This window comes from Chenopodium album, chromosome 25 (genome assembly GCF_948465745.1).
Source record: "Chenopodium album chromosome 25, dcCheAlbu1.1, whole genome shotgun sequence".
In the NCBI taxonomy this organism is placed as follows: Eukaryota; Viridiplantae; Streptophyta; class Magnoliopsida; order Caryophyllales; family Amaranthaceae; genus Chenopodium; species Chenopodium album.
The window spans coordinates 8,915,633-8,930,587 of record NC_137858.1 but is presented as its reverse complement, the minus strand read 5'-3'; the positions used below and the strand labels follow the sequence as shown (position 1 = coordinate 8,930,587).

General features: G+C 35.1%; 1 protein-coding gene across 1 annotated transcript; it reads right to left on the bottom strand.

The window, feature by feature from the left end:
- Positions 1-5,929: 5,929 nt before the first annotated feature.
- LOC145613606 (uncharacterized) lies at positions 5,930-13,150 on the bottom strand. The gene is made up of 3 exons (XM_081668704.1): positions 12,860-13,150; positions 9,861-10,623; positions 5,930-5,955 (listed from the first exon to the last, which is right to left on the bottom strand). Exons 2-3 carry the CDS (start codon positions 10,621-10,623, stop codon positions 5,930-5,932), a joined length of 789 nt encoding a protein of 262 aa, XP_081524830.1. The 5' UTR covers positions 12,860-13,150.
- Positions 13,151-14,955: the final 1,805 nt, after the last annotated feature.

Genomic DNA, 14,955 nt, shown 5'->3' with positions numbered 1-14,955 from the left:
AGGTCGAGCTTATGACCTTAAACAAGCGCTAAATGGGAGGCAACCCATTCCCTTTTTCCTATTTTTTTTGTTTTATTTTCCCCTTTATTTTCTTTTTCTTGTTTTTTTTTCTTTAGTGTCTTGGGGATATGATGCGACGTTTTTTTTAGGGCGGTCCCAGCTCCGCCCTTAGGTATAATCCCTCCTCTGCCAGTAGGGCCTAGTTTTCGCTTTCTCTTGCTTGTTCTTATTCGATATATGTTCACATTGAGGACAATGTGAAGTTTAGCTTGGGGGAGAGATTACTTTTTGCTTTGGGTTGTATATATACGACTATGCCTCAATGATGATATGTAATATATGTGTAATTTTAAAAATTGAAAAACTTGTTTTTGAAAACCCATTCACTGATTGGCTTGGGATTGAACTTGTTTGTGGCTAGAATGGTCTCCCCGCTCGACCAATATGGATAGCTTGAGTACCTATGTGAGACTTTTGAGCCATTGTTGACTGGTACATCTTATTTCAGTCATTCTTTTCATGTGTGTTAGATTTTCCTTCCTGTAATTTGATTCTTGGATTTGCTTTGCGATTATTTGAGACTTATGATGCAATGTGGAAGAGTGATTGAAGTTCCTCTTAGATAATTAGAGCCAAAACTTCTTAGGTGTTTGATGCTTATTCTATTTTCTTTTTATTTTACATTAACTCTTAGGATGAACCAATTTGAGCCACGATTTCCCTTCTTTGTCGCCTTACATTTTACGCCTTAGAGCCTTTTTGTAGGTTTATTTGATGGAGAATCAATGTATTAATTTATGCCCTGTTGAGTTATGTTTGGAAAATAAAGAGAAAGAAAAAAAGAAGTTAGTTAAAAACAAGAGCAAAAATGAAAAAATTCAGAAAAATAAGTTTATGTATGCTCTAAGTTTCAAAGAAAAAAATAAGTTGAAAAAAAAAGAAAAAATAATGAGAAAAAGAGGAAAAAAAAATGTGAAGTTTTCATGAGAATTCGAGATTGAAATCCATGAAGAAGAAAGAAAGACAATATTTGTCATGGAAATCTATGTTGTCTTGTGAAGAAAAGTGAGAATAAGGGCATGCTTGTATGTTGTGCGGAGGATATAAGGTTGGTTTGAACCCGACATTTGACTATGTAGTGGGATTAGGATTTTTGTTATTTTTGAGCACCACATTCCCAAATGACATCGTCTAACCCCATATAACCAAGCCTACCTTTATTTAGGATCTCATGACTTCCATACTTGCATCATCGCTTTACAAGTGGAGAAAATCTATTAGCAAATCTAAAGAGGACAATTGCATGAAGTCGACGTGCATAATTGCGATTAGGATGAGTGATTTCTTATTCTAAACCTTGTAAACACATGAGTGGCTTGTTTGTTTTATTTTGCACAACTAAAGTGAGATGCTATTCATATATGACTGAGTTGGTTAGGGGAGATGTGTGGAAAGATTGGTTGTCAATTTCGAGTGCTTGAAGTTTATGGTGGTTTTATAATCAATGACTTGCATTTCTTGTTTTTCACTTGGTTTTAATTCATTGGCACATATATTCTTGCTTGAGAGGCTATCTTACTCTTCTTGTGTTTCATGTTTCAATGCTTGAGGACAAGCATTGGTCTAGCTTGGGGGAGTTTGATAAGTCGATATTATACCGTTATTCTTGGGTTATTTGGAATGCGTTTACTATAGAATTTCAACTTATAGTTCGTGTTTTTGTATGTTTTATCCAAGGTGGACTCGATTTCTTCTATTCTGGTTGTTATATTGTGATTTCAGGATGAAATGGAGCATTTGGAGTGATGATGAGGATGCTATGACATTTTGAGATAGATCGGTGAGCTTCATAAAGAGATTTACAAGTCATAAGAAGTTGGAGTGCTAGATGATGATATTGCTACATGGCCGTGTACCATAGACTACATGGTCATGTGATTCTTCCATCCACGCTTACATGCTACATGGCCGTGTACCCTTAACTACACGGTCATGCGATAGTTCCAAGTATGAATGTTTAATTTGCTACACGGTCATGTACCACGAGCTACACGGTCGTGTGATTCCATCACCGTATGAAGTCCGCCTACACGCTCATGTACCTCTCAGCTACACGATCGTGTACCCATCAACACACGGCCGTGTACATGTGCGCAGAAGATTTATTTTATTTATTATTTTATGTTTATTTTTAGGAAAGTATAAATAGGGGTTTTAACCCTATTTTAAAACATCTAATTTTCATTATAGCCTTTTCCATTCTACGTTGTTTTGTGAGAGAACACATAGAACTCCATTGAAACATTCATCTTAATTCAATTTCAAGTATTTCTCTTTCATCTTTAATCTCTTTAATTTTCTATTGTTATTATGTTTTCTTTAATTTTTTGTCTTGCTATTTCTATTATCATGTGTGAGTAGTTTCATAATCTAGGGTTAGGTTGAACCCTAATATGGATTGATGTATTATTTGATTCCCAATTCCTAATTTAATTAATTTATAATTCTTCTTTGTTAGGGTTGGTTTTATTATCAATGATTAACTAGAAATAGTATTATTGAATGTGATTAGGTTTACAACGAAAGTTGATTCTTAATTGATTTTAGAACCCTAATTAAAAGTAAGAGCTTTTATGCATGAAAATAGCTAATTGTTCTTGCTAGGACTTATAGGATGCTGTTCTCAATGTCTTTAATATGTATGATTCCATGAAAATAGGTATGATTTCATGTTAGGGAAGCTATTAGTTGATCGAAAGAAACTCTTAGTATTGTTTTAGGGAGCATCTGTCCTATGGAATGTTAATTGATTTAATTGAGGGAAAGGGATTATTCTATTGCATTGATTCATATTAGTGGGGATACTTAATCTTAGATGTTTTTAGTTCTTGATTAATTCCATAGTATTATTATTCATTGCTTATTAGTTGATATTGCTCTTAGTTATTAATTCTATCGATATTGATTGGTTACTCGCTTAGTGTTTACTTGAGTCTATTTAATTAGTTGAACCATAGTCTCTTGGGATCCGACCCTTACTTGCCCGTCTACATAGTAGTGGTCTTGTTAGGTTATTTTTGTTAGGTACGCGACACGCCTATCAGAATATGAGTCAAGAAGATTTACGAATTAGAAAATTTAATAAAGGCCTTATAATTGTCCACAAGCAATATAATGTCAAGCAGGAAATACAAGTTACTCATCCTGAGTAACAACAAATGTAACTCAAGGGGCACGGATGTAATTTCGTGCTTTTAAGTTGGGGGTAAAAACGTCCACAGGAGATTTTTTTAAAAAAAACAAAAAAATTAATAATAAAAAAAATTTGTGTAAAATTACAATATATGCCACTTGAGTAACAAATTTCGTTACTCAGGATGAGTAACTGGGGCTTGCTCAATGTCAAGGAGGAAGCAGATAAGCGAAAAACATCTCTCAACCATCGTCGGGCTTTTGAGTTTATTTTGTGTTTCATGTAATTTACATTTTCTCCTCATTTGATCTAATCTGATTGTTTGATTTGATCAAACCTAAACCTTAAGTGTACGATAATCTAAAAAAAATGTATCAAGTGGAATCTTGTAAGATTGGCAATAATGTGTAGTTTATTAATATGCAATTTTCACAATTTTTTTCAATGCGAAATTAAAGATATTTAGCAATAAAAAACTGCACATGAAACGATGTTCTGATCCGAACTTATTTTTTCTAATCCGAATTTATTTTTTCTAATTTAATCTGAACTTATTTTTTCTGAAATCAGTAAAAATAAGGTGAACTAAACAAGACCCCATCAGTTGATATATTTTTTCTTTTAAATTATCGTACACACTTAAGGTTTAAGGGCCTGTTCATATTTACTGAATTGAGCTGAACTGAACTGAATTGAACTGATTGGAGCTGAACTGAACTGAACTGAACTGAACTGAATTGAGCTGAAATGAATATTTTATGTGAGAGGAAAATTAAGAGCTGAACTGAACTGAACTGAACTGAACTGATTGGAGCTGAACTGAACTGAAATTAAGTAAATGTGAACAGGCCCTAAGTTTGGTCAAATCAGACAATCAGATCAGACCAAATCAAATCAGATAAGCAAAAGTAAGATAAACCAAATAAGACTTTCTAAGGGCCTGTTCATATTTACTGAATTGAGCTGAACTGAACTGAACTGAATTGAACTGATTGGAAATGAACTGAACTGAATTGAACTGAACTGAGCTGAAATGAATATTTTATGTGAGAGGGAAATTAAGAGCTGAACTGAACTGAACTGAACTGATTGGAACTGAACTGAACTGATTGGAACTGAACTGAACGGAACTGAAATTAAGTAAATATGAACAGGCCCTAATACTCAAAGTTATTAAAACAACAAAAATAACAAAATTGCAAGATCCATTTTTCCTTTCTTCTAACCGGTATATATGTTTTTTTTTTTTTTTTTTTAAATTTTATTTTTATTTTTATTTTGTTTATTTTATTTTTAATTTTCTGCTACTTTCTAATTTGGGGGTTTTTAGGGAATTATTTAGTGTATATATTGTATGTTTGATTGTTTGTAGTTTAATTGGTTGTAAAATTTTTCAATTATATATATTAGTTTTTCAACTAATTAGTTGTTTAATTGTATGTTAGATTCTTAGTTAATTTAAGCAAATGTTCTTTTTCTTTGAAAAATTGCGGTTAAACGAGACACCGCACCAAATTGCTATTTAAATTTGAAAATTTTGAAACCGCACTGCACCGGTTAGGAATGCGGTTTGGGAAAATTTGAAACCGCAAAATTGCGATTTTTGGTGCAGATTTACCCCCTAAACTACCCCAAACCAAATCGTGTACAGCCCAAATCCCAACAACATCAAACCCGACCCCCAACCTTTTAACCGTAAAATGTGAATAGATCGATTCATAATCACATTTGATAATTAAAATGACATCTAAAGTATACGTAACAACATATATTCCGGGTCTCTATTTCTAAGTAAAAGTCGATGAGACTTTTATTTAATGATAAAGGTAGTAACAAAAGTTATGCTCTTTATGTAGGAGATTATAGGTACTAAATGCGGAATTAACATGAATCATATTCATATAGCACCAAACCAAGGATCTCATGCATAACACATAAAGAAGTAAGAATTATACCTTTGAAGCGTGATTCCACGATGATCGAGCAAGAACAATGGGGAGATAAAGAACCTCAAACGCGATTCCTCTATTCAGTCCACGGGCACGGATTAAGGCCTCCACTAATGCTAGTTAGTCTCGAGAGAACACTTCTATCGACCTTCTATGGAGATGGAAGAACGATCAACTAGGCAAGAAACACCGTGCAACACCACGAGGGCCACTAGGGGTGGCCGGCCGTGGGTGAGAGGTGAGGAGAGAGGTGGCGTGTGAGAGAGGGAGGAAGAGGGTCTTTTGGATGGTGGTTGCTTGTTTCACAATTCACTGTAATGTCAATTGTGACTTAATTCAACCCTAGGCAAGGCTATTATTTATAGATCACATCTCTAAATAATAGCCCAAGTCCAAATCCAAGCCCACTTCCTATTCCTACTCAAACTATACTTAGCCCACTCAAGCTTATGACTAATTGATTGCTCATGAGGCCCATAAATGGGCCTCTAACTTGCTTAACCCAATACCCTTGTGTGTGACCAACATAGGATCCATTCTAAAGGGCTTTGGGCTATTTGACTAGCCCAAAGATCATCTCTCATAGTCTAGCAACAGAGGATGACGCCCCAATAGAATGAACTTATTATCTCCATAATAGTGATCCTTGATATATCTAGTAATTGCACTTATCGAAGACACAATTCCTTCAATCTCCCACTTGTCTGAGACAAGTGCGCAATATTCAAATTCCTTAAGTCACTTTGTGTCGATTTGATAATATGATTGCATCTCATGCTAATCCATATTAATCCATAAATCGTTTCTTGAAATCTGAGTTAGAATTACAAAACAAATGTTTACTATGTAACACATTTGAGCACGGCCATGCATTTTCTGAATTCTCCCTCTTCAAGAGGCCAAAACATGACACATTCCTAATTTAATAGGTAGACTCTATCCAATCTTGTGGCAACCAAAGCTCCCACTCAATTTCTGAAATAACCAGGAAACACCCTTTATAATCTCTAGTTACGGGTAGACGTTTGAATGTACCACAGTTATATCATCCATTGAATGAAATAAATGTTCCACTCATGTCAAAGGAATCCACTAATATATCCGGAAGTTCTATACTTGAACTTCAAAGTTTGGTCTATAGTTCGATCCTGCATCATTCATGCACATCCATGTGATTGACCGAGCCTCATCACTATGCTCCTATAGCCCATGAAACCGAGCTATCCAATCAATCTTACATGCTAGTCCATTCATTGAAATCATTTATGTCCACTTTAATGATTTCGAACTAGGAACTTAAATAATATGTGGATTTTGTTCACCTGTGGGGTTTCATACACCAAGTCTCTATCGAATAGATAACCTGATGAGCCCATCAATCCATAATTATTTTGGACATTTCATTTAATTTTGAAACCACAATTAAATAAGAGAAGAAAATAATTTCCAATTAAACATAATTCTGCAAATAAATGTATTACATATGTAATTTGTTTTCTCAAAACAAAAACATCTTCTAATTACACCATTCGCTTCAATCCAGTTGCACTAGTATGCTTCTCATGCTTGTGCATTGGAAGGGGTTTAGTAAGCGGATCAGCGATGTTCTCATCCGTGTGAATTTTGCTCATCTTGACATCTCCTCTGTCAACGATCTCTCGAATGAGGTGAAACTTCCTCTCTACATGTTTGGATTTGAAGTGTGACCTAGCTTCCTTGGATTGAGCAATAGCTCCATTATTGTCACAATATATCTCGATACCCTTTTGAGAACTTGGTACAATATCCAACTCAGTCAGGAACTTCTTTATCCAAACAGCTTCCTTAGCTGCTTCAACAGCAGCCAAATACTCTGATTCTGTTGTAGAGTCTGCGACAGTGCTTTGCTTCGAACTCTTCCAGCTCACTGCTCCTCCATTCAGACAGAAAATGTATCCAGATTGAGATCTGAAGTCATCCCTGTCTGTTTGGAAACTCGCATCCGTATAACCTTTGACAACCAACTCATCTTTGCCACCATACACTAGAAACATTCCTTTTGTCCTTCTCAAGTACTTAAGGATGTTCTTGGCAGCTGTCCAGTGTGCTTCACCTGGATTTGCCTGAAACCTGCTGCACATGCTTAGAGCATATGCAACATCCGGCCTTGTACAAATCATGGCATACATTATCGATCCTATTGCAGAGGCATAAGGAATGATAGCCATACGTCTCATCTCATCTGGCATAACCGGGCATTGAGATTTACTGAGCGTAATGCCATGGGACATGGGGAGAAAACCTCTCTTGGAGTTTGTCATCTCGAACCTGTCAAGAACCTTATCAATATAAGTTTCTTGACTTAGTCCAATCATCCTTCGAGACCTGTCTCTATGGATTTTGATTCCCAAAATGTACTCAGCTTCACCTAAGTCTTTCATGGAGAAACAACTCTTCAACCATTCCTTGACTGACTCAAGCATTGGTATGTCATTTCCCATGAGAAGTATGTCATCTACATACAAGACTAAGAAAACTATGCTGCTCCCACTAAACTTCTTGTATACACAAGGTTCCTCTTCACTTTTGACAAAATCAAACCTTTTGATCGCTTCATCAAAACGAAGATTCCAACTCCTGGATGCCTGTTTCAATCCATAAATGGATTTCTCAAGCTTGCATACCTTACTAGGATTTTCTGGATCTTCAAAACCCTCAGGTTGTGTCATATACACTTCCTCCTTCAAGAACCCATTCAAGAAGGCGGTTTTGACATCCATCTGCCATATCTCGTAATCGTAGAATGCGACGATCGCTAGAAGAATCCGAATGGACTTAAGCATTGCTACTGGGGAAAAGGTTTCATCATAGTCAATACCATGAATCTGTCTAAACCCTTTTGCAACTAGTCTTGCTTTATGGATGTAGGCATTTCCATCCTTGTCTGTTTTAATCTTGTAGACCCATTTGCAACCAATGGGTTTTACCCCATTAGGCAAGTCAACTAGGGTCCACACTTTATTTTCAGACATTGACTCCATTTCGGATTTCATGGCCTCAAGCCATTTATCTGAGTTGGGGCTCACCAAAGCTTGCTTGTAGGTTGTGGGTTCCTCATTCTCCAATAAGAAGATTTCAGAATCCTCAGTTAACAGGACATCGACAAACTGTTTGTTTCTGATTCTGTCAGACCTACGTGGGGTAGGAGCAACAGTAGAAATTTTCTCTCCAACTCCTTGAAGATTTTCGCATGAATTAGATTCAAGTGGGGCGATAGGAGTTTCGCTGGTGGAATTAGCTTGCTCCGACGCATGATTAATCGTTTCATGCGCCCTCGCCTCTGATGTGGTGTTATCCACATCTATTTGTTGCTCGTCTCGAATTTCTTCGAGAACCACTTTACTCCCACTTGGCTTTCTAGATAGAAATTCCTTTTCTAGAAAGACACCATAGCGAGCAACAAACACTTTGTTGTCTTCGCGATTGTAGAAGTAAAACCCTTGTGTTTCTTTAGGATATCCCACAAAGAAACACTTGTCTGATTTAGGGTGTAGTTTATCGCTTTGTAAACGTTTTACATAGGCTTCACAACCCCAAATCTTGAGATAAGACAAATTTGAAACTTTTCCTTTCCATAATTCATATGGTGTCTTCTCAACTGCTTTGGATGGGCTTCTGTTTAGTACTCTGGAAGCTGCTCCTAATGCATATCCCCAAAAAGATATGGGAAGATCAGTAAAGCTCATCATGGACCTAACCATATCTAGTAGAGTCCTATTTCTCCTTTCTGACACTCCATTTAATTGAGGTGTCCCTGGAGGTGTTAATTGTGAAAGTATTCCACAATTAATCAGATGTTCATCAAATTCTTGGGTTAAATATTCGCCACCACGATCAGATCGTAGTGCCTTAATTGTCTTCCCAAGTTGGTTTTGTACTTCATTCTGGAATTCTTTGAACTTTTCAAAGGCTTCCGACTTGTGCTTCATTAAGTAAATGTAACCATATCTACTTAAATCATCAGTAAAAGTAATGAAGTAGCTAAATCCACCCCTAGCTTTTGAACTCATTGGTCCACACACATCTGTATGTATGAGTCCCAAAAGATCACTGGCTCTTTCACCTATACCCGTAAAGGGTGACTTAGTCATTTTCCCAAGCAAGCATGACTCACAGTTTTCAAATGATTCATAATCAAAAAAAGAAAGGAGTCCATCCTTATGTAATTTTTTGGACGCGCTTTTGGTTAATATGTCCAAGCCTACAATGCCATAGGTAAGTTGGGTTTGAACCATCTGTTTTGTGCTTTTTGTGATCTATGTTGTAGACATGAGTTGTATATTCCAAAACATACAAACCATTAATTAATCTAGCATTAGCATATAACATGTTTTCTTTCGAAATAAAACAACGCTTGTCTCTTATTTCAAACGAAAAACCTTCAGTATCTAAAACTGGAACTGAAATAATGTTTTTGGTAATGCTGGGAACGAAATAACAATTATTAAGTATTAAAATTAATCCAGAAGGAAGTCTCAAATGATAACTCCCAATAGCAAGTGCAGCAACTTTTGCTCCATTTCCTACTCGAAGTGTTACTTCCCCTGGATCTAGCTTCCTACTTCCTTTCAAGCCCTGCACGTCATTAACGATATGAGCACCACAACCGGTATCAAATACCCAAGTAGAAGATGAAGTAAGATTAATTTCTACAACAAAAACATCAAGTAACTCCTTACCTTCTGTTTTTACTGGTGTATAATGGGGACACCTTGGTGTATGGACTTGCCATCCACCACAATAGAAGCACTGGCAATCTCTCCTAACCAGGTACTCCTCAGCATGGTTAAGTAAGATGTTGATCAAATTCGCTGATGATCCCTCATCATTATGAGAAAGTCTCACAATGTCAAAACCAGCATGGAGCGAGAACAAGATAATGTCACGTGCATAGTCATCATCAATCGGTTTCCCAAGGACATCCATTTGGTTGATCATATCAACCAATTCTGTGACATGATTCCTCACTGACTGACCAGGCAAAAGTTTCTTTGCCATTATGTTACTATGAATCTGGTATGTCTCATACCTCAAACTGTCAGCCCAAGAATAGTAAATCTGAGGGATCGAGTTAACGATCTCTCTTACATGTGGATCGTTTGATCCTCCGCTACCCAATGCCCCCATGCCACCTCTACAGATAGCACGAAGACATTGATATAAGTTGGTCACCTCATACCTTCTGAATTTATTATACCAACAGTTTGGTATAGAATCCAGTATTAGGTTCTTGACCTTTATTGCATCCAAAACCAGTTTTGCATGCAATGCAGGGTCCTGACCAGGAGCACACTTGTTCTCAACGGGAACATATAGACGAGCATCAAGCTTAAAGCTTGTGAGAACATTTCTCAATTCGCCCTCCCATTGCCTGTAGTTTCTGAGATTAAGCCTTAAATTGAGTTTCATTGGTAATTCTGCGTTGTCATATAAGTTATTCATCTACAAACAAAAACAAAACGAGGCAAAATTCAATAATTATGTTTAATAAATTTAAAGTACCATAATTTTGGTTATTGGTAACTTTAAAGCATTTTATTCAATATTAAATTGACCCCTATCGAATAAAATGATTCCAAGATCCTTTATTTGTGCAATAATTAACCAGAGTGAATCCCCGCATCAACCATTACATTTTCAAGGTGAGTAAACTCTTTACTGATTACAACTCTTGTAATTCTTGGTTTGAATAATTAACCATCGCATGTTTAATTATTACTCTTAGCTTCAAGGTTCTAAACTATTTAGGTAACCTTGTTGAATATAACCAATTAAAAGTGTAGTTATGCAGTTCTACCCCCACTTCCCCAAGATATATTATGATACTCAGCTGAGTGCTGACCCACCACAAACGATCAAGGTTTTCATCGGGTTTTTAATTGGAAAAGCTGCATCAATATTACTGGGATCTAGATTTATTATGTTGTGATTTTATAGTGAACTCTAGCGCATCATCAAGCAACATAAATAAACCTAAACATGCATAATCTACTAATGCAATAAAACATGACATAGTATGGCCCCTTAATCCTAAGAAAACTAATAAAGTAAAATGCTCCCACTTGAACCTTCATGGATCTCATCCATCTTGCTCCATTGGGCCTTCACTTCATTGGTTTTTGGATCAACTGCAACCTGTAATTTTATTCTATTCTACTACTACTTAAATAAAATAAAATAAATTACAAAAAACTCAACGGTACGCTGACCGTATTTAGATTACAAAAATACTTCACGATGCGCAGATCGTATTTTAGAATCTATGGGCCATACTAGTCTATATATAGCAATAAACAATATCATATATTATAAAGTGCCATATAATAAATCACTCATCATGCTTTCCTAAACTACAATATCGAATGTCTATAATAAAGGAAACATGGCTATAAATATCTCATATTTTAATTAATTACTGTAATTAGATAATATCATATATTAATCATGACCAATTATAAAATATCATATATTTTAATTTAGGTATGAGATAGAATCAAATCTTATTTGAAATTATGGAATATAAATCATATTTATTTTCCATGATTATCCTAACTAATTTAGGAATTCTATCCTAATTACTTGCCAATCACATATTTTAAATCAATTACTATCCATAAATAATTATGAGATAATCACATTATTTAATCAATTATTATCCTTATAGAATCTTTTGCTCCATAATTATCCAAACTTAACAAAAATAACAACTTTAATTTTGTTAATTATCCTTTTCAAAATTTAAACTTATCTTTTAAAATTTTGAAATCTGATTTTATCTTAAAATAAAATAAAATAATTTTTTTTTTTTTAACAAACCGCGTTAGCCACCGTGGTGTGGCCAGCCGGAGCCGGCCACGGTGGCCGCTGCCCCTGCAGTAACGCAGGAACAGCAGCAGCAGCAGCACACGCAAGGCTGCGGCACTGCTGCGCTGCTCCTTGCTGCCTGACCCGGCCCCGCCCCCTCCCTCCTGGACCACCAGCAGCGGCACCACCGTGGCAGCGCCACCCAGCCGCGGTGCTGCTGCTGTTTCCCCTTTTTTTTTTTAATTTTTTTTAAAAATTATTTTAATTAATCAAAACAACTCTTGTAAAAATTAATTAAAACTTAATGTGGTCCATTTAATTCCAAAATTAAATCATATTCAATTTTGAAATTAGGGTTCTTGATGAAATTAATCCCCAATTTAATTTAACACTTAAATTAAATAATTTGACCATGAAAAATTCATAATTTTAACATGTAATCAAATAGATTAAATTCCTTAAACATATTACCATCGAATTAAATCAAAATTTAAACACAAATTTCACAAATTAGGGTTTAAATTTCGAAAATTTCGAAATTAGGGTTTTAGGGTTTCGAATTTTCGATTTTTATTAGGGCAAATACGGATCAAATTTATGGTTAATATGGAGCAAATTAAACACCTTTAATGATTCTATATTGTTAAATCACATTTAATATAACAATTGACTCATAATTAAATATTCTCCCTCCTAATTGAATTAAAATTGTGGATTATCAAAGAATTATTACTCAATATATGTAGATGCAAGAGGCTAACTGATACCACTGTAGGAGATTATAGGTACTAAATGCGGAATTAAAATGAATCATATTCATATAGCACCAAACCAAGGATCTCATGCATAACACATAAAGAAGTAAGAATTATACCTTTGAAGCGTGATTCCACGATGATCGAGCAAGAACAATGGGGAGATAAAGAACCTCAAACGCGATTCCTCTATTCAGTCCACGGGCACGGATTAAGGCCTCCACTAATGCTAGTTAGTCTCGAGAGAACACTTCTATCGACCTTCTATGGAGATGGAAGAACGATCAACTAGGCAAGAAACACCGTGCAACACCACGAGGGCCACTAGGGGTGGCCGGCCGTGGGTGAGAGGTGAGGAGAGAGGTGGCGTGTGAGAGAGGGAGGAAGAGGGTCTTTTGGATGGTGGTTGCTTGTTTCACAATTCACTGTAATGTCAATTGTGACTTAATTCAACCCTAGGCAAGGCTATTATTTATAGATCACATCTCTAAATAATAGCCCAAGTCCAAATCCAAGCCCACTTCCTATTCCTACTCAAACTATACTTAGCCCACTCAAGCTTATGACTAATTGATTGCTCATGAGGCCCATAAATGGGCCTCTAACTTGCTTAACCCAATACCCTTGTGTGTGACCAACATAGGATCCATTCTAAAGGGCTTTGGGCTATTTGACTAGCCCAAAGATCATCTCTCATAGTCTAGCAACAGAGGATGACGCCCCAATAGAATGAACTTATTATCTCCATAATAGTGATCCTTGATATATCTAGTAATTGCACTTATCGAAGACACAATTCCTTCACTTTAATCATTTAAAATTAAAATTTTAATCATTTAAAATTTTCAGTTAAGAAAGAATGGAATCTATCATATACTTCACGTAAAGAAAGCTAGATAAGATAAAAATGAGACTCGGTATTAAGAAGCAAGGCATAAATTAATTACTTTACCCAAAGCTACATGATATCTTTGATGTTGTCAACTTGTCAATTACAGTAAAAAAGAATGGAATCTATTATGCACTTCACATAAAGCAAGCTAGATAAGATAAAAATGAGACTCGGTAAGAAGCAAGGGATATAAGTAACTTTACCCAAAGCTACATGATATAATTGATGGTGTTAACTTGTCAATTAAAAAAGAATGGAATCTATTACGCACTTCACATAAAGCAAGCATAATTGGTGGTTCATGCAGGGCGGATGCACTATGGAGCACCATGCCCATGGTGCATCCACTCCAAAATACAAAAAGGCGGAATATACATGCAGGTGTATACTAATGTACATGGGCATATAAAAGAACATAGTATTCATTTATAATGTACATGGACATATACATAAAAGAACATAGTGTTCATTTATAATGTACATCAGATTTTTTTGCAACAATTTTGTATACTTCCTCCGTTAATGGTTATTTGCAACAAAGGAATATTTTATATCTCACAAATAATACCTTTTGTTGCAAATAACCATTAACGGAGGAAGTATATTTTTTTTTGAAAGAAATTTTGTATAATAAATTAAATAAATAGTACTATAATTGTTTTTTTTTACCATACATTAATTACAAATCATTTCGATCAATTTTTTTTTTTACCAAAAGTTCACTTTCTCTCTCCAAACAAAACTTCAAACCCATTTAAATTCCTCAAACCTCAAGCAAAATTTCAAGAAATTCAAAATTTTGAGTCCAAAATTGTTCAAGATGACATATAAAAATGAAAGGTAAGACCAAATTCGATATTCAAACTTGTTTATTTGACATTCATACTTGTTTATTTTGAGCGAGTTTGAGTGTTTGTTCTTTATAAATTTGATTGAAAATTGTAATATTTGATTTTATTGGGAATTAATTGCGATTTTGATGTGTAATTTTAATGTTGGAATGAGAAATAAAATGAAGTTCTTGAAGAAGATCGATCGATTAATACATTTTGGAAGAAGAAAGCAAGCAAATAGATAAATTTAGATAAAGTTGTAGATCCAAATAATACAATGTACATTAAAATACTGTAAAATGTTCTTTTTTTCATATACTTACATGATCCAAATAATACAGTGTACATTAGACATGTAACCAACATTATAACATATATGTTCATTAGAATATAATACAATGTACATTATAATACAGTAAAATGTACTTTTTCATATACATACATGATCATTTATACCAAAATGTACATTTACTATATGAATAATGTTCTT

Excerpts from the sequence above, each read along its gene's own strand:
- LOC145613606 (XM_081668704.1), bottom strand. The coding sequence starts at position 10,623 with ATGAATAACTTATATGACAACGCAGAATTACCAATGAAACTCAATTTA. Across the intron at positions 5,956-9,860 it reads TACACCAGTAAAAACAGAAG|ATTTCAAGAAACGATTTATG; the intron begins GTAAGGAGTTAC and ends ATTCTAACTCAG.